At 44.4% G+C, this 25,051-nt stretch overlaps 1 protein-coding gene across 8 annotated transcripts in view; it reads right to left on the reverse strand.

The window, feature by feature from the left end:
• zfat (zinc finger and AT hook domain containing) overlaps nucleotides 1–25,051 on the reverse strand; it is a 213,970-nt gene that overhangs the window by 18,627 nt on the left and 170,292 nt on the right. For 7 of the 8 annotated variants that reach the window (XM_080194577.1, XM_080194576.1, XM_080194573.1 and 4 more), the window contains 4 exons: nucleotides 23,433–23,582; nucleotides 20,802–20,975; nucleotides 7,631–7,719; nucleotides 1,834–1,972 (listed from right to left, as the gene is read on the reverse strand). In XM_080194577.1, coding sequence (XP_080050703.1) covers nucleotides 1,834–1,972; nucleotides 7,631–7,719; nucleotides 20,802–20,975; nucleotides 23,433–23,582 — 552 coding nt within the window. The remainder of the gene's footprint in view (nucleotides 1–1,833; nucleotides 1,973–7,630; nucleotides 7,720–20,801; nucleotides 20,976–23,432; nucleotides 23,583–25,051) is intronic. The other variant, XM_080194579.1, reaches the window with a different exon arrangement.

A 25,051-nucleotide genomic window follows, 5' to 3' on the forward strand; every position in this document is an offset into this window, starting at 1 on the left:
AAAGATAACAGAGGTGTGAATTTGGGCTTCAGCAGTAGGTAAGCTGAAATAGAGACAAAGGTGGTCAATATTACTGAGGTGGAAATAGGTGGTCTTACTGATGAAACGAATGTGAAGCCAGTAGCTTATTTCAGGTTTAAATGTGACACTAAGGTTTAGCCTGAATCACTAAGCATGGCAGAGGGTTGGAAGCTTGTGGCAGGAGCCGAGGATGATGACTTTGGTCTTACCAACGCTTAGCTGGAGGAAATTGAATTGATTGAATGCCAGAGAATCAGCCAGACAATACTGCAGCAATGGAAGGTTGAGACAAATGGTGGAGTGGTATATCAGGCATGTATTGCCACCTCCCCACTGCCCAGCTACAATTAACAGTACACATTTGCATGGCACTTTAGATGTGCACTTAACATTAGGAGGACAAAAGTATGAATGCTGAGCAGACAGGGAAAGAGAAACGTTAAATACAATTGAAGTGAGGGGTCCTAATAATGCTGGTTAAAATGGGAAAGAGCTAAGCAGGGAGGGACATGGCACTTAATGGCTGAGTATATGGCTGTCAATGATGGAGCAGAAGGATGTGATGAAAGCCTGATGTCAGAAGAATGAAAGGTGCCTGCAGGAAGTCTTAAAGTGACTTTCAAGCGAGGCTGGCACCAACTTTCTAGGAGATGGAGCGTACAGACAAAATGACATCTTTGGAATGGATACTTCATCAGATGCAAGCATTTTGAGGGAGGATCCAAACATGAAACATTGACATGTCTGTTCTCTTCACAGATAACGACTGACCTGCTGAGTGTTTCGAGCATTTTCTATTTTGGTTTGGGTTTCCAACAGCTGTTGTTCTTTTTTCCTTTATGAAAATACAACGCATCATGCTAATCATGTAAATCTTTATATAGTACTTTGCATCTGAGAGAACAGCTAGTATACCACAGAAATGTTTCAGCTTGTAAACTACTTTTGCAGTGTACTTGTGGCAGCTGTTTTTTAACATGAAAAGATGCCATCAACAGCAACCAGATTAATGTTTTGATGATATTGGCTGAGGGAGGAATATTGGCTAGGATACTAGGAGAATTCCCTGTTCCTTAAAAATTAATAAAGGATTAAATACCCACCCAAATTGAGGTTTTAGTTCAACACTTCAATTAAAGGACAATATTGTCCACCAATATAGCACGCTTGGTGTATCCACCCCCAGATAATGGAGTCTATAAAGCAGCTGGCTTAATTGATTAAGAACATAATAACACAGCTTAAGCTTAATAACACTGCCAGTGTAGGTTCAATCCCCATACCAGAAGTGTTCTCTCACAGAGATCACAGAAGGTATGTTGAAAACTACGATTAGCAATTCTTGGACAACCAAGGGTGCTACATGAAGACAGCAGGGAAGAGAAAATGGAGTCCACAATCGTCTAAGTCAGAGATAGGAAGCTCACAAACTGATCCTAGGGTAAGGATCTAAGCAATAGATCATGAGGAGGCGATGGTAGAAATACATCTTGCTGTTATACACTCCAAGCGGCATTCTGTTCTATTGTCTTGACCTGCTTAGTGCTACCAGGCAAACCAAATTTGTACCTCAGTACCACAGGATGCTATAATTAGAGAAGTACAGAATTGAGGAAATACAAATAGGGACCCTGAGAAAATGGAAAATGACCAGAATGGCTAGAAGAATCAAACAGAAACATTCCCAGATGTAAGAAGAGTGAGGATTTTATGGAAAAATGAAAGTGAGGATGAATCCACTGTATGTGGAACTTTATTATAAGTGATTTTATTGTAAGCTGCAGGCATTATTTGAAGTGAAGCTCTTAATACCTTGTTGCGTCACACTCTCCTGAGCTAGCACACCAGTCCCAGCATTGACATACTCATCATTGGGATGTTTCTTGTGATAATGTCTCTTCAGTGATCCAGCCATGTTACACGAATAGTGGCACAGTGCACATCGGAAAGGCTGAAGTGAACAAGGAGAACATTACTAGCAACAAGGAAAAATATCTGCACTGACAACAAGTGTAGCAGCAAGATCCAAACCAATAACAAAGATAGTAGCAACATCTACACCAACAGGCACAGCAGCAATATCTACACTGACAATATGGACAGCAACATCTACACCAACATCAGTGATAGCAGTAACTACCGCATAAAGAAAAACAAAAACTGCATCAGGAATCTCAAAGGTTGCAACAATCAGAAAGCAATTACACAACCTAAACACAAAACTAACAACTGTGATAACAGGTTGAAAAGGACTTCTACTGAGGCCACCATTAGCAAAAGCAACTAGTATCCCCAACAGAAACAGCCGCTCATCAACATCCAAAATAAATCAGGAAGAAATTCGATAGCAAAAGCTATCAGGCTAGACAACAGAACACCATAAGCAACTAAGCAATATTGCTACCTATACTGCTCCAATGGTAGCCAAATAAGGAATAGCATCTAGCAATAAGGCAAATGACCTGCTCTACCAAATTGGGTGCTCTGTGGTCTAATGCAGTGTACATCTTACAGGACATATCGGGCCCAATTTTACCGCTTTCATTCTAAGTGCTAATTCTGGGTGCCCCCATACACTCTCAGCCATCTCCAGTCCAATTCGCGCTGTGGGCAGGGCTTAGCGCTGCTGGAACAATCGGAGCTCTGAACTGTGCATGTGCAGTTGGAAAAAAAATCGAAAAAGCGCGCCCGTCACATCACTGCCGGGCTGGAGAATCCCGCACAAGGCCCTATCCCACTTACACTCCGATCGCTGTGTGACACCCACCTCTCTCCCCTGACGCTAATCATTGAGGCACTCATCCACCTCCTCACCCCCCTCCCTCAGCAGCACACCTGCAATGTGCTCACTAGCCTTCCCCTCAATGCTAACAAGGAAACTGCATGGAACTTGCTGGAATGCTCTGCCAAACTGCCTGCAGCTGATCTACCCTAAAGAAGGGCAGCTCCATAAGGAACTCCAGAATGGACAAGCAGGCAGTACAGGACAATGTGGGCACAACCAGCACCTCCCGATTTTCTGATGACAACTTGGGCAGGCTGCTGGATGCAGCAGAGGCAAGGCGGGCCACCCTCTTCCTCCCAGGAGGATGCAGACCCAGGGGGGCTGATGGTCATGTGGCCTGGAAGGCTGACACCACCTCGGTCAGTGCCAAGGCACTGGCTCCCCGAACTGCGAGACAGTGCCAGAAAAGACTCGGTCACTTCATCCGTGCAGCAAGGGTGAGTGCTGAACCCCATTCAGCATGCTCCCCCATATCTCCCCCAAATCCTCCTATTTTCAGCACCTTGCATGCTTCCAGCTCCTGACCCCCAAGCACCTCCATCCTTTCCCCACAATGAGCCTCACTCTGTTTGCCCTCTAATGGTCACCACCTGATTCTCTGCATGAGTCACGCCACCATTTATTTCATGGTTCCATCTGTCTCCACAGAGGAAGACTGAGCACAACACTCGTGAGAGGTCGAAGACAGGGGATGTTGAGCCAGAACTCCAGGTCCTCACCACGTTCAAGGAGCTGGCGCTGGAGCTCACCAGCGAGGGGGGGAGGCGGGCTGTCAGTGATAACATGGTCGATCTGCTATCCAGATGCAAGCACCTGTCACTCCTACACTCACACTGAGGCAACTTCTTGGGGTCACGGGTTTCGGGTGCAAGTGTAAAGGGGATGTATGAGGCATTTTATTGGCATTGAGAGGATAGTGAGTGCCTGGAACTCACTGCCCGGGGAGGTCGTGGAAGCAGAAACTATAGGGACATTTAAGGGCCATGTCTATAGCTATCTGAATGGGATGGGAATAGAGGCACATGGGGGCAAACAAATCAGATGGGCAGCCTGGTCACTACAGGGTTGGATGTCTGAAGGGCCTGTCCCTGTGATGTAATTGTCTGGATTTAATGTTCTGTGTTCAAGGGAGCCATATGGTTCATGTGTTTGGCATCCCAGATTCCTCTCCCTCCCTCGCACTTAACCTTGTGTCCTGTGTTTTAGGGACAGATCCTGACGCCCCTGACTTCTGGACCGCAGGCCCCGGCTACAGCTCCCATCCATCATGAGAACAATAGCTCGGACGAGTCCCCGGAGGATATGGGTGAAGGGACCCCCAAGGGTGGCACTGATTATTCATCAGCTTTTACCTCACAATTCACCATTGCAGAAACAGACACGTCAGTGGGTCCAGTTAGTGTTGAGGCTTCTGGGTCACTCGCTCGTGAGCATGACCCATCTGCTGATGTACGTTGGGTGGAGGAGGTCCGGGGCCTCTGGCAGGCGGGGGCTTGCTGGAAACAAGGACTCAGCTGGCCCCAGGCTACATGCTGGGCCTCTGAGATCACTTCTCTCTCAGCTGCTGGAGATGCAGCAACAAAGCCAGTGAATACAGGAGGGACTGATGGCCACACCAGACCAACTGCAAGGCTGCTGGGAGGAGTCCCAAAGCTTTCAGGAGGAGCAGCTCTTGCCTGTCATGCACGCTTTTAATGACAATACTGCAAGGGTGGCGTCTGCAGTGGAAAGCCTGGGGCAGGGGATCCTCACCATGGGTGGCAGGCTCCAAGCAATGGCCGAGTCACAGCAGGTCACAGTGGAGGGACTGAGTAGGCTTCTTGAGTTTCTGCGGCCCATGGCTGAGAGGCTTGAGAGCTTGCAGGAGACCCAGAGAGACAGCACTGAGACACAGCGGGCAATAGCAGCAATCCTTGAGAAGGTAGCCCAATCTCAGACGGCCATGGCCACGGGCTTGCAGAGTGTGGCCCAGTCTCAGAGGGCACTTGCTGCGACCATTGAGAGATGGCCCATGACTCAAATGGCCATCCTGGAGGGGTTGACCACCAAGGGTAGAAAGCAGGTGGTCCTCCAAGACTGGCAGTGCCAGGTGATGGCAGAGCTTCTGGAGCTCACTACTGGTGTCCCATGGAGAGACCCAGGAGCCAAAAAGGACCCCAAGGAGGAGGGAAGGGCGCGAGCCTACGCCAGGGCCTTCCAGCTGAGAAACTGTGGCTATGGCAACACCTTCTGACTCCCCCCTTCCTGACACTGGGGCATCTCAGGGGCAGTGGGTGAAGAGGGTGTCATGGAAACATCCAGACACCTGGAAGCTGGACAGTGCCCTCAAGGTCCAGGGCTTCCAGAGGACGCCCGCCACGCACATCACAAGCCACGAGGCAAGGTCGACAGCTGGCCCTCTCCACCTCCAATATACATTCTGGGAAGTCACTGAGGTGTAGCACGAGGCAGCATAAGGTTAGGAAGTTGTAGTTGCACTGAGATGGCAAGGTGAAGGGCTGCACTAGATAGAAAGAACTGTAAGCATCTTAATGTTTTCTTGTCACAAGTATTTGAGTTTCACCAACTTATCTGAACACCTTTATTGTAAATAAGTGTTTTTTTCTCCACAACTACCTGTGGATAGGTTGTCTCGAATAGGATCCCTGCCCCATTGACGATCACCCGATGGGTGCCTCATGGTGATATCAGTTGGGGTGGCCCTCAATGCGGTGTCACAGAGAAAATGAAGCCATTGGTCTCTCATAACCCATGAGCGATGACTTCCCATCCCCCAACCCAGGTTGCAGTGATGAACAAATGTTGGAATTATGCAACATTGCTTGCCCTTAGCACACCTATAATCACAGCGCCCCCCCCCAATGCTCCCCAATCCCCCCAGCCACATGCTCCACACAATCACAATCCCCCCCACGCCCCCCAATCCCCCTAGCCACATGCTCCACACAATCACAATCCCCCCACGGCTCCCAATCCCCCCAGCCACATGCTCCACACAATCACAATCCCCCCCACGGCTCCCAATCCCCCCAGCCACATGCTCCACACAATCACAGCCCTTGGGTAACATTGAGAGGCTGCAGCAGTGCTATCTGCAAGGGCTTTGTGCACCTCCTTCAGCCTGAAGTGAGCTGCGGTGCTAGGATCCAGCAGCACTGCTTCGTCCCGAGGTCAGTGCTGAAACCCGGGTCCGTGCTGCCAGACAAACATCAGAGATTGTGCGCAACAGCAACCCCCCCACCCACACACTCACAGAGCTGCCACCGACCCGAGACAATGAAATGGCCACAACAACAGGACACCCGTGAGTAGTGGAGAGCTTTCAGACATCATGCACCTATCTCCTCACCAACCCTCACTGAGGAAGCGCCTGATTCAGACTTTTATTCAGCAAGTCCCTAAAAGCGCAGTTCGGGATTGGTAAATGTGGTGGTAAAGGGAGAAATGCTGAAAGAGTTGGGTGGGCAGTTCATTAATTCAACTTAAATGCATTTAAATCGTCATTGCGTCTGATTTGGGCACAGAACGGATCCCCACCATTCATGGGTCTCGGTAAAGTGGCGATCTGCGCAGACGCAAGTGCAGATTGTGCTAAAGGCCTCACACCCGACTTTACCACGATTTTGTGCCCGAAAACGGGCGCAAATTGTTGGTAAAATCGCACCCATCCAATGCATTGGATGCAGTGGAGGGAGAAAACTCTGTCTTCAAATTCACCAGTTGGGCTGGATTTTGGCTACTGAGGCAGATCAGGAAATTTCCCGACTCACCAGACCTTCCTCAGTAAAATGTGATTTTTGCTCGGGGTGGAATGAGGGGTGATAATTACAGATAGAGCCAGGTCTGCAGATCCTGGAATCTGAGTGTAGGTGGTCACGGGAACTGGCAAGTGCCAAGGCTGGCTTGTTAGGAGGCTTAGATTATCTGGAACTTTGTCCTAGCTGTTTTAAGAGCTGTTAGGCATTCTAACCCTCATCTTTACCCAACCTCTCCCCCCCACCCCCTTGGCCTCTCATACCATCAAGCCATATCATGTCCCCCATCCAGCTTTCTATGGCCCCTTGTACCCACTCACCCAATATCCACCATGGTTGATGTCAGGAGCCACGTGAAGATGAAAAGCAAACTTTTAACGATCTAGTACAAATGTCACTCCTATACGTTCAATAGCAAAACAACCCCGTCATAAAACCCATTCAAAGTTCTTAAATCTCAAGCGATTAATACCTTATAAAAAACAAACACCTACTCAAACCCTGCATCAAAGGCAGCGAATTCTTTCAAAGACTCTTCAAACTGTAAATCAAACTGTGAGTTGATTGTAGCTATTGAAATTTAGCCAAGCATTCATAATGACACAATGACAGCCCTTAGAAAATGCCAACAAAGAGCTCTATTGAAACTGCATGAACAAATACTATATTTTTTCTTTAACCCACACCTGTCAATCAAAACAATTCAGCAAAGGGTTTCATTAAACTTTCACTGACAGCTACAGCCTGTTTTATTCAAAGTTAAAGGGCAAGACATTTGAAAAACCTCAGATCATGATAGTTATATATATCTTCTCCATGCTTCGAAAGCATTCAAGTCTACTGCATCAATTGGTGACTCCTAAGCTGCCCTCCCTCATTCACAATATCCTTGACAGTCACCAATAATCATTAACCATTGGACATACCAGTAACAATTTGGCATTCTGTTACATCGACAACCTGACCTCGGTTAGATTTCCTGATAATAACCTTGACTGGAAGTAGTGGAAAATCATCAATGTTCATATAAGTGTCTCATAAGATTTTATTCCAGGCAAATAATTCTTGCCTTGAATGCTGCATGCTGCTCCATGTGCCGAAGGAGGTTTGGCTTTTGCGCGGCAGTGTAGTCACACACTGTACATTTATATTGTTTACCTGCAGGATAAGAAAATGACAAGTGTGAGGAAGGAAGTAAGATTATCAAAAACTGATGTAGTGAAAAGACCTCTTGTGATATGCTTGTAATTGATGCATGTCTTATCAATGAAATATAAAAATATAGAATTAAAATGAACACTGAACCAGGTAATTTGAAAGATTAAAACAATTTTCAGCTCTGGCAATGCAAATAAAGGGAATAAAAATAACTGAATTACGGGCAACTGTTCAGTAATTTAAACAAATTGTTAAACATCTGAGGCATAAAGTAACCCCAGATCACAACATCAGCTGAATACATCTTGAACAGAGTGGGAAGTTGAGAATTTGTAAGAGTGGGATTCTCTAGCAAACTATGTACAAGTGGGCCAAGCTAAAATTTAGTTTAACATTTAGAATTTAATGTAGAATTTCAAAAACTGTAAAAAAAAACCTGTCAGTTATACACAGTGTCAACCGTGTTTTTTTTAATTTATTCGTGGGATATAGATGTCACTGGCTGGCCAATATTTATTGCCCATCTCTAGTTGCCCTTGGAGGGCAGTTGAGGGTCAACCATGTTGCTGTGGCTCTGGAATCAAGTGTAGGCCAGACCAGGTAAGGACAGCAGATTTGATTTGATTTGATTTATAATTGTCATGTGTATTAAAATACAGTGAAAAGTATTGTTTCTTGTGCGCTATACAGACAAAGCATACAGTTCATAGAGAAGGAAGCGGAGACTGCAGAATGTAGTGTTACAGTCATAGCTAGGGTGTAGAGAAAGATCAACTTAATGCAACGTAAGTCCATTCAAAAGACTGACAGCAGCATGGAAGAAGCTGTTCTTGAGTCGGTTGGTACGTGACCTCAGACTTTTGTAACTTTTTCCCGACGGAAGAAGGTGGAAAAAAAAATGTCTGGGATGCGTGAGGTCCTTAACTATGCTGGCTGTTTTGCTGAGGCAGTAGGAAATGTAGACAGAGTCAATGGATGGGAGGCTGGTTTGTGTGATGGATTATGGTATGTTCACGACCTTTGGTCGTTCCTTGCAGTCTTGGGCACAGCAGGAGCCATACCAAGCTATGACACAACCAGAAAAAATGCTTTCTATGGTGCATTTGTAAAAGTTGGTGAGAGTCACAGCTGACATGCCAAATTTCCTTAGTCTTCTGAGAAAGTAGAGGTGTTCTAATTGAGCTTTCTTAATTATAGTGTCGGCGTAGGATTTTGTTCCCTAAAGGATATTAGTGACAATTGACAATGATTGCATAGGTTCTCCTGTATTCACCATCACAGGAAAGGGTACAGGAAATTATAGAAGATTTCTGTTTGCACGTCAAGTATCCTCATGCTTATTAGACGAGTCAGGTCAGCAAATTATTATTCTTAGAGCTATGGGAATCAGTACAATCACTGATGTTGATATGTAATGGAACTTGCCTTCCAGTAAATTGTCAGGGTAATGTGTTGTGTGCATGTGTTATTTTAATCTATAATTTCATTGGCTGATCAAATATATATTCAACTGCTTTAAAAGGACTTTTAAAAAGCAAGCACAGGCACTGAAATAAGATGATTGCACTGAACACCATGTATTCCAAATTGGCCAGTTTCTGTAAGTTTCCAACGCAAATTACAATTAAGACATGCCAATACATTGTCCTCTGGCATTTCACACCTGTTGATGCCAAAAACATCTTCAAAAGGTGAAGTGAAATTGTAGGGTTCTTACCACTTACACATCTATATAGCTATCTTTCAAGCAGAGGCAGAAAGTCTACTGGAACAATAACTATTGGTAAGATGCCCTTTTTGTCTCATCAAGATGGAGGACATATCATTCAGGAGTTAATGGCTGTGACATTACAGAATTTGATCACCTAGGCCATGAAATAATAGCCATGGTCTATCCTTTTGGGAAGGAAGTCAGCTGCCCTTACCTTGCTCTGGTCTAGCAAGCTGAAATCATTTTCTGTCTGAAATCATTGTGGGGAGAGAGAGGTCTTGTGGCTAGAATAACCATTTTGTAATGTCCTTTATTACAATACCCAAGCTACAAAAGAGGGGTCTGGAAGAGATCTGCCAATGAATCGGTAACCATTTTACCCTCCCCTCTTTCTCTCAGGTTCAATTCCCTGTCTGTACTAGTTTGAAATCCAGAGCACATATTGTGGGCAGGATTTTACAGCCGTGCTTGCCCCAAGACTGGAAAATCCCACCCAAGGTCAATGGACCTTTGCATGGTCTGCTGCCCACCCGCTATGACTCCTGTGAGGTGGGGGAGGTGGATGGGAAAATTCCACCCAGAGAATTTTCAAAGAAAAGAAACATCACATTTAAAAGTCATTGACTTTTGGAAAAGCTGGATTACATTTCAAACGAGATTTGTCTCTAGAAATTGAAGCTTACATCAGTTTCAATTCCACTGAAATTTCAAGGTTACTTGGAAAAATAAAACTAACTCCTTTTGTGTTTTATATTCAAGAATGTCTGTCAGGACTTGTAATCAGGGCATAAATGGTTAAAGACAGGCATTGAATTAATAACTTCATTCTTATAAATTCAGAAAATAATATATGGTCAAACATGGAGTGACAGGATAGGGGAGTCATTTTACCTCTCCCCACATGGTCATAACAAAATAGTATTGATGAAAGTTGCTGTTGTGAAAGCCCAACATTGATGTCTTTGCTTGGTAGAGCTGCCTGTAGAGATGCAACCGTTATGGGCATCAAGCATACTAATGAAGCCCAAAGACCAATCTCCAGCTTTTTCCCCAGAGTGGAAGAGTCAATTACTAGGAGGTACAGGTTTAAGGTGCGAGGAGCAAGATTTAAAGGAGAAGTACCAGGCAGACTTTTTTACACAGAGGGTGTGGGTGCCTGGAACTCGTTGCTGGGGGAGGTAGTGGAAGCAGATACGAGAGTGGCTTTTAAGGGGCATCTTGACAAATACATGAATAGGATACGGATAGAGGGATATGATCCCTGGAAGGATAGGGGGTTTTAGTTAAGTTGGGTAGCATGGTCGGTGCAGGCTTGGAGGGCTGAAGGGTATATTCCTGCACTTTAATTTTCTTTGTTCTTTGTTCCATCTATCCTCTGGCATCTTAGTTCCTTGTAGGCGATATTGGAGTAAAATCAAAATTAAAGGATACAAAATGGACAAATGGACAAAATGGACTCTGGGAAAAGACATTAAGATGCACTGACTTGAGCACAGACACCGCACAACAAAGAGTTAAAATCTGTTAGTGTCAACTTGACTGCAGAAAATAGATCAGACCTTGAGGCACCTTAGCTTGAGATAAAGCAAAGCAAAGCAATGAGTTTTGGTAATGAGATCAGTCTTGATGGAGGACATAAATGCATAAATGTATTTATTCTACGTATGACGACGTGTTAACTGTTGATGTCCGTACTTGTCTACTCTACGTATAATGATATATTAACTGCCATTGTCTGTACTTGTCTACTCTATGTATAACGATGTGCTAACGGCTAACGTTCGTACTTGTCCATTATTTGAAAATGTATAAAAGATGCTCAGCTGTCATTTTAAAGTTGAGAAGATGACTGCGTGCACTGTGGAGAGCCCAGAGCTTCTCCCAAAGCTTTGTCTGATAACATTGAGTGTTAAATCTTAAATCTGACTCCGAGTGGTGATTTTCCCACAATAGGGAGCCGAGTGTAAGGTGTCGAAATTTGTTGATGACATAAAGATAAGTGGAACAGCAAATTGTGCGGAGGGTGTGGAAAGTCTGCAGAGGGACCTAGATAGGCTGAGTGAGTGGGCGAGGACCTGGCAGATGGAATACAATGTTGGCAAGTGTGAGGTTATCCACTTTGGTAGGAATAATGGTAGGAAGGACTACTACCTACAGGGCGAAAAGCTGCAGCATGCTATGGTGCAGAGGGACCTGGGGGTCCTTGTGCATGAGTCGCAAAAACCCAGCCTACAGGTGCAGCAGGGGGTCAGGAAGGCAAATGGGATGCTGGCCTTCATAGCGAGGGGGACTGAATATAAAAGTAGGGAGGTCTTGCTGCAACTGTACAGGGCACTGGTGAGGCCGCAGCTGGAGTACTGTGTGCAGTTTTGGTCGCCACACTTGCGCAAGGATATTTTGGCCTTGGAGGGAGTGCAGAGGAGGTTCACAAGGCTGATACCGGAGTTGAGGGGGTTGAGCTATGAGGAGAGGCTGAATAGACTGGGCTTGTACTCGTTAGAGTTTAGAAGGATGAGGGGAGATCTCATTGAGACGTATAAAATGATGAAAGGGATGGATAGGGTAGAGGTGGAGAGGTTCTTCCCGCTCAGAAAGGACAGCAGGATTAGAGGGCACAGCCTCAAGATAAGGGGGGGGCAGTTTAGAACAGAGTTGAGGAGGAACTTCTTCACTCAAAGGGTGGTGAATCTCTGGAATTCTCTGCCCGTTGAAGTGGTGGAGGCTTCCTCGCTAAATATATTTAAGACGCGGGTAGATAGGTTTTTGGTAGGCAAGGAGATTAAGGGTTATGGGGAGAAAGCAGGAAAGTGGAACTGAGCCACTTCAGATCAGCCATGATCTTATTGAATGGCGGGGCAGGCTCGAAGGGCTAGATGGCCTACTCCTGCTCCTATTTCTTATGTTCTTAAAATGGCATAGTTGGGCAGGATCTCATCTGGTGAGTTGATCAGTTGGCCTTGATCGGCGAACTGGAGTAGAGATTATTGAATCTGTGGGAGTCTGACTGAGCTAACAATGCTGTCAAAAATGGGTGAAAATTAGGGAAATTTGTGGGACTATTGGATAGAAACAGGAATTGATTGCTTGTGTTGATCGATTAAAGACAAGGAAGTGCCTGTCTCAAACACGCAGCCTTAGACCGGTTGTTAAGAGGGGAAAATCCCCCACGCGAAGATCAGGACTCTGAAGTAGGCCTAGAGGCACCACAGCACTTAGGATTGTGAAGTACAAGTGATAGTGGTCATTTGGCATCAAACTCTGTAGTGGCGAACAACACAGAGTTTGCTACCTGTTTGCATAAAAGTTTGTGTAGTCTGTGTATTTGTCTGTCACGTTGTAAAGCGGTGCGGTAAGGAGCTCATCACTCTGACCTAGAGCCAGACTCCGGTGGAGGAAACACGTTGCTGATCACTCTGACCTAGAGCCAGACGCCGGTGGAGGAAACACGTTGCTGAGGAGGTAATCATGGCCGTGAGTATGAATAGAAACCCTAACCATGGAGAAAACACGTTGCTAAGGAAGTAATCGTGGCTGGAGTAGTGAGTATAAATAGAAACCCTAACGATGAAGAAAATATGTTGCTAAGGGAGTAATCGTGGCCGGGGTGTCGAAGTCTGCAAGATGGCAGGTAGAGAAACTAAGTGGGGACCTGCGGGATCTCTTAATGATAAATATACCACAAACAGACACGCGCTGATTAAGAAGATGCAAAGGGATGGCTGGGATGTTTCTCAGACCTTAGAACAACAGAGAAAGTAGGTAGATGGGGAAAAGAGACAGAACAAAAAAGGCAGGGGTATTATTAATACATCAGTTAGCTGGACCAATTGAACAAGTAGTCACTTCCACTAAAAAGTGGAACAAAGATAAGATTAAAAAATTAGAATCCAGAGTAAGGGAGTTGGAGTAAAGAAATTGAGTATTACAGGAGAATCAATGGGGAGAGGAAACTGTTCCTCTGTCCCCTTATGAGTCCACACAATAGGAACCAACCGCACCTCCAGAGGAAGATGAAGCACTAGAACACAACTTGGTGCCAACAGCAAATTACAGACCATTCACCCCAGGCAAAAGACAACAAATAATGGCCTCTGTGGGTAAACTACAATCTAGAAGTGCAAATAGGAAGTTTTGGGAAGAATTAGATACGGTTTGGGTAGGACACCAACTGCATCTAAGGTATATACACCAATTGGTTAGGGCCACAGGTCCAGCAGATAAATGGAGGCAGGTAGCTGGAGGACCCACCACTCCCCCAATACAAGACTACAGTGGCGACGTTGGTCACACACAGTAGCCCTAACAGCAGAAACAGATGCCCAATAGCACCCTTTGCCCTGTTCGAAACAGAAATCCAGAGAGTTTTAGGAAATGCTCCTACTAATTGGAGTAGAATCACAATGACCAAGCAACGAAAGGGGGAAGGAGCTTCTGAGTACATGGAACAGTTGTTCCAAATATACCATGAATGCTCAGGGCAAGGAAACCCAGGCTGTGGGGATCAAGCCTTTAGTCAAGCTTTCAAGGACTGGCTCTCCAGCCACCCTAAAGATGGGCGTGATCGTGTCCCAGGATTATGATGAACTGGCGGAATGGGCTAGTGGCCACTTGGAGGCAGGGAGGAGAAATCTCAGACAAAGACAAAACAGGAAAGAGTAGCCGCCTACGATATTGGGAGTGGAGCTAAGCTCAAACTGACCTGCCACAATTGTGGCCGACAAGGGCATTTTGCAAAGGAGTGCTGGGTCCCAAGGAAAGGAAGTAAACTTAGAAACAGTGGGAGACATTATAATTATTGTAATAAAAATGGATACATGGAAGCAATATATTGGGACAAACATGGGAGACTGCTGCCCCAATCCATGTCCACAGCAGAATTGGAGGAACTAAGGAACTTCCAAGGTCAGCAAAACTGATGGCCTGCGGACCCCATTCATAAGGGTAAGGAGGAGAGAAGGGTCTATGTGTCTGCATTAATAGGGGGCAGGCAATGTGAGATGCTGGTGGACACAGGAGCATCAATATCTGCCACCGACCTTCCCTTACCCACTATCAGTAGGATAATTTATCTAACAGGGATAGGAGGGAAGAAAACATCCGCCTACCTGAACGAGACCACGTTGGTAGAAATAAATAATTTGTACATATCTATGAGATTCTATTTATGTAAAAATATCGAGGGTACAATAATGGGAAATGATTTAATGAAGGACTATGAGATTTTGATTAACTGTGGGAAGGGAGAATTAATCTGGCCAAAATGGGACAGCCGGAAAACTGGAATAGGAAAACTTACAAGTCACCTTGAGACTATCAAGGTAACCACAGCTACCACCAGAGATTGGCGACTAGAAACAGAAGGGTTTGGAACCATCTGTTCCTCCTTCCCCAGAGTATGGCCGAAACAAAATTAGACGCTGGCCTAACCAAAACTGACCCGATAAAGGTGCCTGGACTGGAGCACAAGCCTCACTGACAGTACCCGATAAAACTGGAAGCAAAGGCAGCTATAGTAGAAATAGTTAAAGGGTTAGCGGAGAAAGGAATCCTGAGGGAAACTAAGAGTACTACTAACTCTCCAACCTGGCCAGTGAGCAAACCTGATGGAAGTTACAGGCTCATGATAGACTACATCAGTTTCAATAAAGTCACGTCTAAATTGCACCCCATTGTAACAAGCCCCTCGACAATCCTGAATGGATTGTGACCAGAGCATAAAATCTTTACTGTACTGGATACAGCCAACAGATTCTGGTCCCTACCCTTGGATCCTGAATCCCAAGATAAATTCACATTTACAGTGGGAGACAAATAGTCCATTTGGACTCGCCTGCCTTAGGAATTCCACAATAGCCCCGCTATCTTCTATCGAGTAATGAGTGACATCCTGCACAGGGTAGAGCTACCAGAGGGTAGCATGATTCTGCAATATGTGGATGATATATTAGTAGCTTCAGAATCTAAGTCAGGACATCAGGAAACACTATACCTAGTGTTGAATGAACCGAAAACTGCAGGGTTAAAAGTGAGGCCCAAAAAGGCACAAACCAGGAAAGCACAAGTCCTTTACCTAGGACACTTAATATCACAAGGGCTTAAAGAAATGCCAACAGACTGAAAGAAGGCGGTATAACAAATGCCGTGGCCAGTCACTGTTAGGGGAGTCAGGAAGGTGCTGAGACTGTTGAACTATAGCCAAAGTTTCATCCTGGAATCACAAAATTGGCAGAGGCTATACAGAGACTAGTTAAAGGGGGAAAGCCAGCTTCAAACTCTGTAGAATGGAGACCTGAGCAAGAAGGGGCCTATAATAAGTTAAAGGCAGAATAGATATCAGCCCCTGGACTGGGACTACCAGATTCCAATAAAGATTTCCACATATACTGTGATAATGAAGGGTGGGTTCTACTCTGCAGTAGTAACGCAAGATCATGGCGATAAATAGAGATGATGTGGGTATGCCGGCGTTGGACTGGCGTAAACACTGTAAAAAGCCTGACAACACCAGGTTTTAGTCCAACCGATTTATTTGATAATAGACTCACAAGCTTTCGGGTTAGTCCCTTCGTCAGGTGAATGGAGAGTTCTGGCCTCAGACAGAGCATATAAAGCACAGACAGTTTAGAGATTACTGATTAGAATGCGAATCCTTACGCCTAACCTGCTGTTCAAGACCTGAAGTGGCTGACAATGTGAGTGGAAGGGTTACAGATAGTGCGACATGGTTCATGTCGCACTATCTGTAACCCCCGTGACTTGCCTGGGTTTGCAAAACCTCACTTACTGTACTGTCTGGAGACAATACACATCTCTGTAACCTGTGATCAGTGCTCCTTCCACTCACATTGTCAGCCACTTCAGGTCTTGAACAGCAGGTTAGGTGTAAGGATTCACATTCTAATCAGTAATCTCTAAACTGTCGGTGCTTTATACGCTCTGTCTGAGGCCAGAACTCTCCATTCACCTGACGAAGGGACTAACCCGAAAGCTTGTGAGTCTATTATCAAATAAATCGGTTGGACTAAAACCTGGTGTTGTCAGACTTTTTACGATAAACAGAGACCCATAGGTTACTATTCAACAGCAGAAGGGCCGGTAGTAACCGGAATGCCAAAATGTATTGCTGCCTTAGATTGTGCTGCCTGGGCCATAAAGGTTAGCGAACCGATAGTAATGACAGGAAATATAACCCTCCACACCAAACACACCTTGGTGGAAACGCTTAATACAGAAAAGTTAAGGTCCGTCTCGAACATGAGAAGGGCTAAATGGGAGACCGTTCTCCTACCTCCCAGCAAATCAGTTAGAATAGTAAGGGACACAGGAGATAACGCAGCAGAAGGAATTCTGGATACAGGAGAACCACGTAACTGTTGAGCCATAGATATGGATATAGAAGAAGATAAGGTAAAGGATGTACTTTTAGCAACAGCTGAGGAGACCCTTTTTGTAGATGGCTCACATAAATACGTGGAAGAATCACTCCAGACAGGATGGGCAGTAGTAAATTACAAATTGGAAACAGTAAAATCAGAAAGAATTGATGGAGGTCTATCCATGTAGGTGGTGGAACTAGTGGCAATCACAAAGGCACTAGGATTGTTTGAAGGGAAGATGGTAAACATATATACCGATAGCAGGTACGCATTCAGGGTAATACACGATTATATGACAGCATGGGGTAGAAGGGGTTTATAACCACGGAGGGAACTCCTATTAAACACCAACAAAGGATCGAGGCATTACTAAAAGCCAGCGAAAAACCCCAAGAAGCGACAACAATAAAAATTAAAGCACATCAAAAGGAACCCCAAAACGATCACCCAGACTGGTTAAATTACAAAGGGAACCAAGCTGCAGATAGAGCAGAGCAGTTAGTGTTAGAACAGGAGGCAGTTGGCAAGCTGCCAATAGCTGTAATGGGCCAGACAAGAAACAAAATAGATATTCAGACTTACACAAGGATACCTCAAAAGAGGAAAAGGGGAAGTGGGGAGCACAAGGAGCAAGCAGAGGGATGGATAACATTTGGAGACGAAATGTTAAGGTAATGGCACTGGAGTGCATATAAAACACCCTCTTGGAACTACACCACGGACTCTCACATGTGGGAAGAGAGGCAGTGGCAACGAGTATAGGAAAGGAATGGTAGTGGAAAGGAATGGAAAGGGACATAGCCCGACATTGTCACCGATGCGTGACATGCGTGCAACACAACCCTGGTAGACCCATAAAAATTAAGATGGGACACCAGCCCTGACCAAAGGGGCCCTGGGAACACCTGCAAATAGATTTCACAGGGCAACTATCACAATTCCACGGCAAAACCTGCTGTTTGGTTATTACAGACCAGTTTACCAGGTGGGTAGAAGCATTCCCTACCAGAAATTGTATTGCTACCATGGTGGCTGGAATATTGACGGAGGACGTAATCCCTAGATGGGGAGTACCCATACAAATTGATTCGGATCAAGGGATGCACTTCATCGGAAAAGTGGCAATGAATAAAACAAAAATTCCACATTCCCCACCACCCAGAGTTCTGGAATGGTGGAACCCCTGAACAGAACCCTGAAGATTGCCCTGGCCAAGGCCATGCAAATGGCAGGAAAAACATGTAGTATTACCTACTATATTAATGAAGTTAAGAGCCATTACAAACCAAATAACCGGATTAACCCCTTTTGAACTAATGACAGGAAGGGCAATGCATCATAACACATGGGGCCAACGTAGGTCCACTAAAAGGCAAAATTAAACAATATGTTATGGAACTAAGCGCTCAACTAAAAGGAATGCGTAAATTAGTAAAGGGTAATTAGGATGAAGGAGGCGCACAGAGAGAGCTTGAAATGCTCCCTGACGTCCCAACAGCGGGAAGTCGCATCATGGTAAAAACATTACAGGGTTTGCACCAAAATGGAATGGGCCACATGAGGTCAAAATTAGTAGAGATACCTGTGCCTGTTTGGACATAAGGGGGAAAGGTGTATGGAAACACTGGACCCAGCTGAAATTATACAAAGGAACAAATGAGTGATATTAAAGTGACCAGAGTGCTTTACCCAAAACAGGTGACGACTACAAGCAAGATTAACTGACACGTTCAGGTTGGCAATACAGCCTTTGGAAAATTGTTAACATAAAGTGATAAGATTAATACTTGTCTGTTGCAAACATGTCTAAGATCGCGTATATAATTGTATCACTCTATGTTGTCGCAATTGTAAGATTGACAGGGCTAGAGGATAACTTATTCTACAAGGCTCATGTACATTTACATGGTAATCAAACCGTGTGTTACCCGCTAGCCCAATCTGTAGAGGCCCTATTTGTGGCCACCCCTGGGTGGACCCCCCACGAATTATATACGGCAGATACCTCGAGGTATCCTGTAAAGGACAAACAGGCAAATATAAAGGGGGTATACAGGGAAGATGTGTGGAACTAATAGACACCTCAGATCCTGTGTGCAGGGGGCTCCAGGGAGTGGAAGCAAGAGTATGCTCAGGCAATGCAAACGACCCGCTTTGCTTCTTGGGGAGGGATGGGGATGTGCATATGCCTTGGTCCCCAAGAATGTTCCTAGTGTACAAACACAGTGTGTCTGTCAGCACTGTTGGGTAAACAGAGGCCAGTTCACTTGTATCTGTAACAAGCAAAGATGCCTGAACGTAACCGCGGGGAGGCAACTCATTTGTGGTCAATGTACTGGGATTCATGTCAGTTCAGCCGAATGGACATACCCATTTGACACTTACCAATTAGTAGGATCGGGCAGAAAGTCAAGTGAACCGAACAATTGGCGGTATATACAGACTAATAACCAGGATATTAAATGCCATCGGGCCAAGAAGGGATTTGTATTCCTCCTCAACGGCACCTTCACGATGGCAACACCAACCCTTCCTTTTTGCAGTAGGAATAGGACCACTCACTGTTCCATGCCCTCAAAAGGAGCAAATCCATAGAAAGATAGTGACCTGGGCCATCAGCAAGGGATTCTGTGCTGATTGGGAAGTTCCGGTTACACTGGAATCGTCACTCCGCTACGGATTCCTTGGGGCCCTGTCTCTGGAGGAGAAGTCGGGGGGTGGGGTGTGCCAAAAATAGAAACCACATTATCTGTGGATGAACCATCCTGGGAAACAGTACATCAAAGGCACTGGACCAAGAATTGGCTGAATTAAGATTATATGTGCAGCAGATCCGCTATGCCATAGACTGTCAGTTAGCCCAACGGGAGAAAGTATGTACAATAGTAGGAGACAAAGGTATAACGCATGTTCCAGATGAATCCTACAGTATCACCCAAGTCATTAATGACATAAGAAAGCAGCTCAATGACTTTAGACAAGGCTCCAAGAAGGGAAATAGCTGGCTTGAATGGTTATTGGGGGGATCCTGGGGGTCCTATTTAATGCAAGGACTGATTATTCTCGTTGCAATAATAATTGTCTGTTGCCTAATTGTCAGATGTCTTAATGTCTGGTATAAAGTCTTGATGACTCGGATTGTGCCAGGGGCCAGTGTGGTCACTGAAGAAGAACACCTGATGAGAACTCCCGAAGACACCGACAATGACGATGGAGGAAAGATGAGAAGATGAAAGTCCACCTGTGAACGCGCGACCTTTGATTATGGGTCAGGCATTTCAATTGCCTGACCCACGATGCTGCTATTGTTGGTCCATCGGATTATTAGATCATAAACCTGACCAAAAGGGGGAGTTTGTGGAGTAAAATCAAAATTAAAGGATACAAGATGGTTACCTCGCACAAAATGGACTCTGGGAAAAGACATTAAGATATCCTGACTTGGGCATAGACACTGCACAACAAAGAACTAAAACCTGTTAGTGTCTACATTACTGCAGGAAATAGGTCAGACCTTGAGGCACCTTAGCTTGAGATAACGCAGAGCCAAAACAATGAGTTTCGATAACGAGATCAGTCATTGACGGGGGGCATAAATGCATAAATGTATCTACTCTAGGTATAACGATATGTTAATTGCCAATGTTCGTACTTGTTCACTCTATGTATAACAATATGTTAACTGCCACTTGCCTACTCTATGCATAACGACGTGCTAATGGCTAATGTCCGTACTTGTCCATTATTTGAAAATGTATAAAAGATTTAAAGTTGAGAAGGTGACTGCATGCACTGCGGAGAGCCCATCGCTTCTCCCGAAGCTTTGTCCAATAAAACTGTGTGTTGAATCTTAGATCTGATTCCGAGTGGTGATTTTCCCACAACAGCAATAATATCCAATCAAGGGATTTTAGGTTAGTGAGCAACTTGGAAGGTTCATAGCTGGGTAGGAGATATATAGGTAGCAAAGAGTTCTGCTGTATGACATTACTTACCATCAGCGGTGTGCAATAGCTTATGACTCTTGAGGCTGCCTTTCGACTTGAACTTCTTTCCACACAAGTCACAGAGATGTGTCTTCTCGGTACTGTGACGATTCATGTGGGCTCTGAGGTTGCTCTTGCTGCGTGTGGCATACTCACAAACTGAACACTTGAATGGCTTTACTCCTGAAGGTGTGAGAAATTGTGAACAGCATTTAATATGTATGCCACATAGAGACAAATACATAAATCAAAATTTCTGTATTGATTCAGGTGTGTACCATATTGCTGCAGTAAGTCTTCACTTAAAGTTCTGGCTGTGATCCTATAGATCACAACTTTGAGTGGTTCCCACAGGAATCAATGTTAGCCAGAGTTAGATTCCTTTGGACCTGGTCCAGAAAAACCAGTCTACAAGCTGAAATGCTGTCCCATATGTGTGCATTCCTAACCAAAATAACTTGAAAATTAAAATATATCACTAAATATGAAACAAAAAATAACTACAGTGTTTTTAAAAAAGTTAAAGTACTCGAACAGAAACAGAAAATGCTATAAAATCTCAGCAGGTCTGACAGCTTCTGTGAAAAGAGAATAGTGCTAACATTTTGAGTTTCGATGACACTTTCTCGCTCAAGAGATGCTGTCAGACCTGCTGAGATTTTACAGCATTTTCTGTTTTTGTTTCCAATTCCAGCTTCTCAGTAATTTGCTTTTAATAACAGTACAGGGATTCTATGGTTCTATGAGTATTCGCCTCAGTACACTAATTTTAGATTGACCAGGCTCCAGCTAGTGGCAGAAGTTGGTCAGTGCAGGAATCAGCTTCATCCAATGACTAGCTGCACCGTCTATGACTTCAGTGCGAGTTCAGAAGCAAGCAGGAACTAGGTCAGGAGCCACTGAGGAACAAAACCTCAGAACCAAAGCAGGATGAGAGCTGCAAAATCAGAGGTTGGGAGTCAGAAAGGCTAGAAGTCGGAAAGGCTGTGAATCGGAGTAAGAGGAACTGTGGGCAAGAACGGACTGCATGAAAAGTCACATGAGCAGACAGGGAACATCAGACGAATTCTATTGCAAACAGCGTTAAAGTGAAACTGGAAATATCAAATGGATATATTGTCACTACTTTATTAATGCTGATAAAGTAAAATAGTGTTAAGTGAGCTGACATTAAGTGGGGACTTTTCTGCAGTAGAATCACTATTTGCCGCTAATTTCAATAGACAAGAATTCGTTGAGGGTATGTTCTTAACTTTATTCTTTCATGGTGGCTACATTCTCAGCTTCTTGAACTGCTGCTGTCCTTGAGGTGTAATTACACCCAATGTGCTGTTCGGAAGAAAGTTTCCAGATCATGACCCAATAACAGTGTAGGAACAGTGATATATTTCCAAGTCAGGGTGGTGTGTTATTTGCATGCATCTGCTGTCCTTTTTCCTTCTAGTTAGTAGAGGTCATGGATTTGGAAGATGCTGTCAAAGGAGCCTGGGTAAATTTCTGCAGTGCATCTCCACCAGTGATGGAGAGAATGAGTGTTTAAGGAGGTCGACTCTGTGCCAATAAAACAGGTTGCTTTGCCTTGGATGATGTTGAGATTCTAGAGTATTGTTGAGCTGCACTCATCCAGATAACTGAGGTGTATTCCAGCACACTCCCGACTTCCACTTGCAATTAGTAAACAAGCTTTGTAGAGTCTGGAGGTGAGTTGCCTCTGGCCAGCTCTATAACCACAATTTTTATACGATTGGGTCCAGTTCAGTTTCTAGCCTATGCTAATAACTAGAGTCTTTTGTTTTTTAAGTTTATTTATTAGTGTCACAAGTAGGATTATATTAATATTGTAATGAAGTTACTGTGAAAATCCCCTAGTTGCCATACTCCGGTGCTTATTTGGGTACACCAAGGGAGAATTTAGCATGGTCAGTGCACCTAACCAGCACATGTTCAGACAGTGGGAGCACCTGGAGGAAACCCATGCAGACACAGGGGGAATGTGAAAACTCCACACAGACAGTGACCCAAGCTGGCAATCAAACCCGGGTCCCTGGTGCTGTGAGGAAGTAGTGCTAACCACTGCGCTGCTCCAAGAATGGTCATTGTATGGCTTGAGAATGGTCATTGTGGTTCACTTAAGTTTTCCAGAAACTTTGTAGATCCATATTCGGGGCCCTGTCCTCTTACAACAAGTACTACATATTTTTCAAATAAATAAAAACATGGGAGATAACAGCTGTTGCATTCTCCATGGCAAGACCTCAATTAATCAAAGCTTTCCTATTTTGAATTAAAACAAAAGCTCAGAGGATAACGGTTCCCTAGTGCAATTTCCACAGCAAGACATCGATCAATCAGAGTTCGTATGCAAACCAATCAGCACTCTTTTCTCATGCAGTATAAACTGCTGCTCCCTTTGAAATTTGGTATTCTTGTGTCTGCCCTGATGAGTGCAAGATGAACAGCTTCAATTGCATGTCTCTTTTTTTCAGCAATACTTCATTTTATTCAGTTACTATATTTTAATCATCATCATATGCCCTTCTATAGCTTGATACTGTTCAGTGTCTAGCACCAACTGATGAAATAGGGGAGGTATTACAGAACTTGTTAAGAAATACACTCAATGTGCTAGTGCATTCATACCTTCATGTGCCCAGATATGACGCTGCAGGTCAGTACCATTCTTCCGGAAATAGCAGTCACAATAAGGACATTTTACTGCTCGTTTTCCAATCAACCCTTTTAGTTGTACTCGTTTGCCCAGAATCTCCGAGATAGTGCTCATAGGGACCTCTACAAATAGATGTTAGAAAGAATTAGATGAGAGTGGCTTGGTGGCATGTTGGGCAACAGCTTTCAAATTAAAATGCTGTATGACTAAGAGGTAGATGTTTACAAAATGAGAAGGTCACCTAATGAAGAATTACTAAAAATTTATAATGGCTGCCTCACCTAAGTTAGAAAAGGTTTCAGATGGAGGAAGTAGAATATTTTAAATTGGCAAAGTCTACTTAACTAAATATTCAAAATTGTTAGCAAATTAGATCTGAAAAGAAAATGTACCAGATGGATCCTTTTTATTTCATATAAATGCACTTTTAAGATAAAGGCTAAAGGAGATTAATTAAAATACTCTGCAGACCGTTGGAACTCGAATTGTGGCTGACTTTGTAACACTGGAGCTGAGAAATTTAGTTGCAGGATATGAAGGTATAGTCTTTGCACCTAAATGCCAAAGGATTCTTGATATTGGGAATGGAATTGCTGGTAGAGGGGAAGTAGGTCGACAGGGAAGGGAATGGATCAGATTTGTGGCTGGGCCACAGCAAGCGGTGGCTGAGCTATGGTAATGGTAGCTGGGTTTGAACAATCAGTGGCTGGCAGGAAGGTGGTGCAAAGGGGATGTTGAGGACATGTGGGCTATATCTTTTTCTCCATGCTCTACATTCACAATTATGGGGACCTTGCTGCCAGATTGTGCTGTGAAAGTGGTAAGCAAAACACTTAAGCATTTGAAAGTTAAAACTTCAGGGCAGTGATTTTAGTATCACACAAAACTGTTATGGCACAGGAGGAGACCATTTGGCTCATCACATCTGCATGGAATCTCCGAATGAGCAATTCACCTAGTGGCCATTCCTCTACCTTCTCCCTGTAATCCTAGATGTTCTTCCTTTTCACATGACAGTCTAATTCCTTTTTGAATGCTTTGATTGAACTTGCATCCATCAAATTCTTGAGCAGTACTTTCCAGACCTTAGTGACCCACTGCATGAAAATGTTTTTCCTCTTGTCACTTTTGCTTCGTTTGGCAATTACTTTTCATCTCTGCCCTCTTGTTCCAAAATTCTTTCATGTGTGGATCCAGTTTCTTCCTATTTACTCTGTCCAGACCCCTCATGATTCTGAATACCTCCATCACATCTCCTCTCGTCCTTCTCTAAGAAAACATTCTAAACTTCCACAATATACCTTCAGAACTGAAGCTCCTCATCCTTCGAATCATTCTCATGAATCCTTTCTGCACTCTCTCTAACCTTTTCATATCTTTCCTAAAGTGGGGCTCCTAGAACTGAATGTACACTCCAATTGAGGTGGACAAGTGTATTATACAAGGTCAACATAACCTCCTTGCTCGTGTACGCCATACCCCTATTACTGAAGCTTGGGATACTTTATGCTTTATTGATTGCTCTTTCAACCTGTCCTACCACCTTCAATGACATATCAACTTATACACCCAAGTCCCTCTACTCCTCCAT

Source organism: Carcharhinus amblyrhynchos, chromosome 8 (assembly GCF_965287045.1).
Source record: "Carcharhinus amblyrhynchos chromosome 8, sCarAmb.v2.hapA, whole genome shotgun sequence".
Classification (NCBI taxonomy): domain Eukaryota; kingdom Metazoa; phylum Chordata; class Chondrichthyes; order Carcharhiniformes; family Carcharhinidae; genus Carcharhinus; species Carcharhinus amblyrhynchos.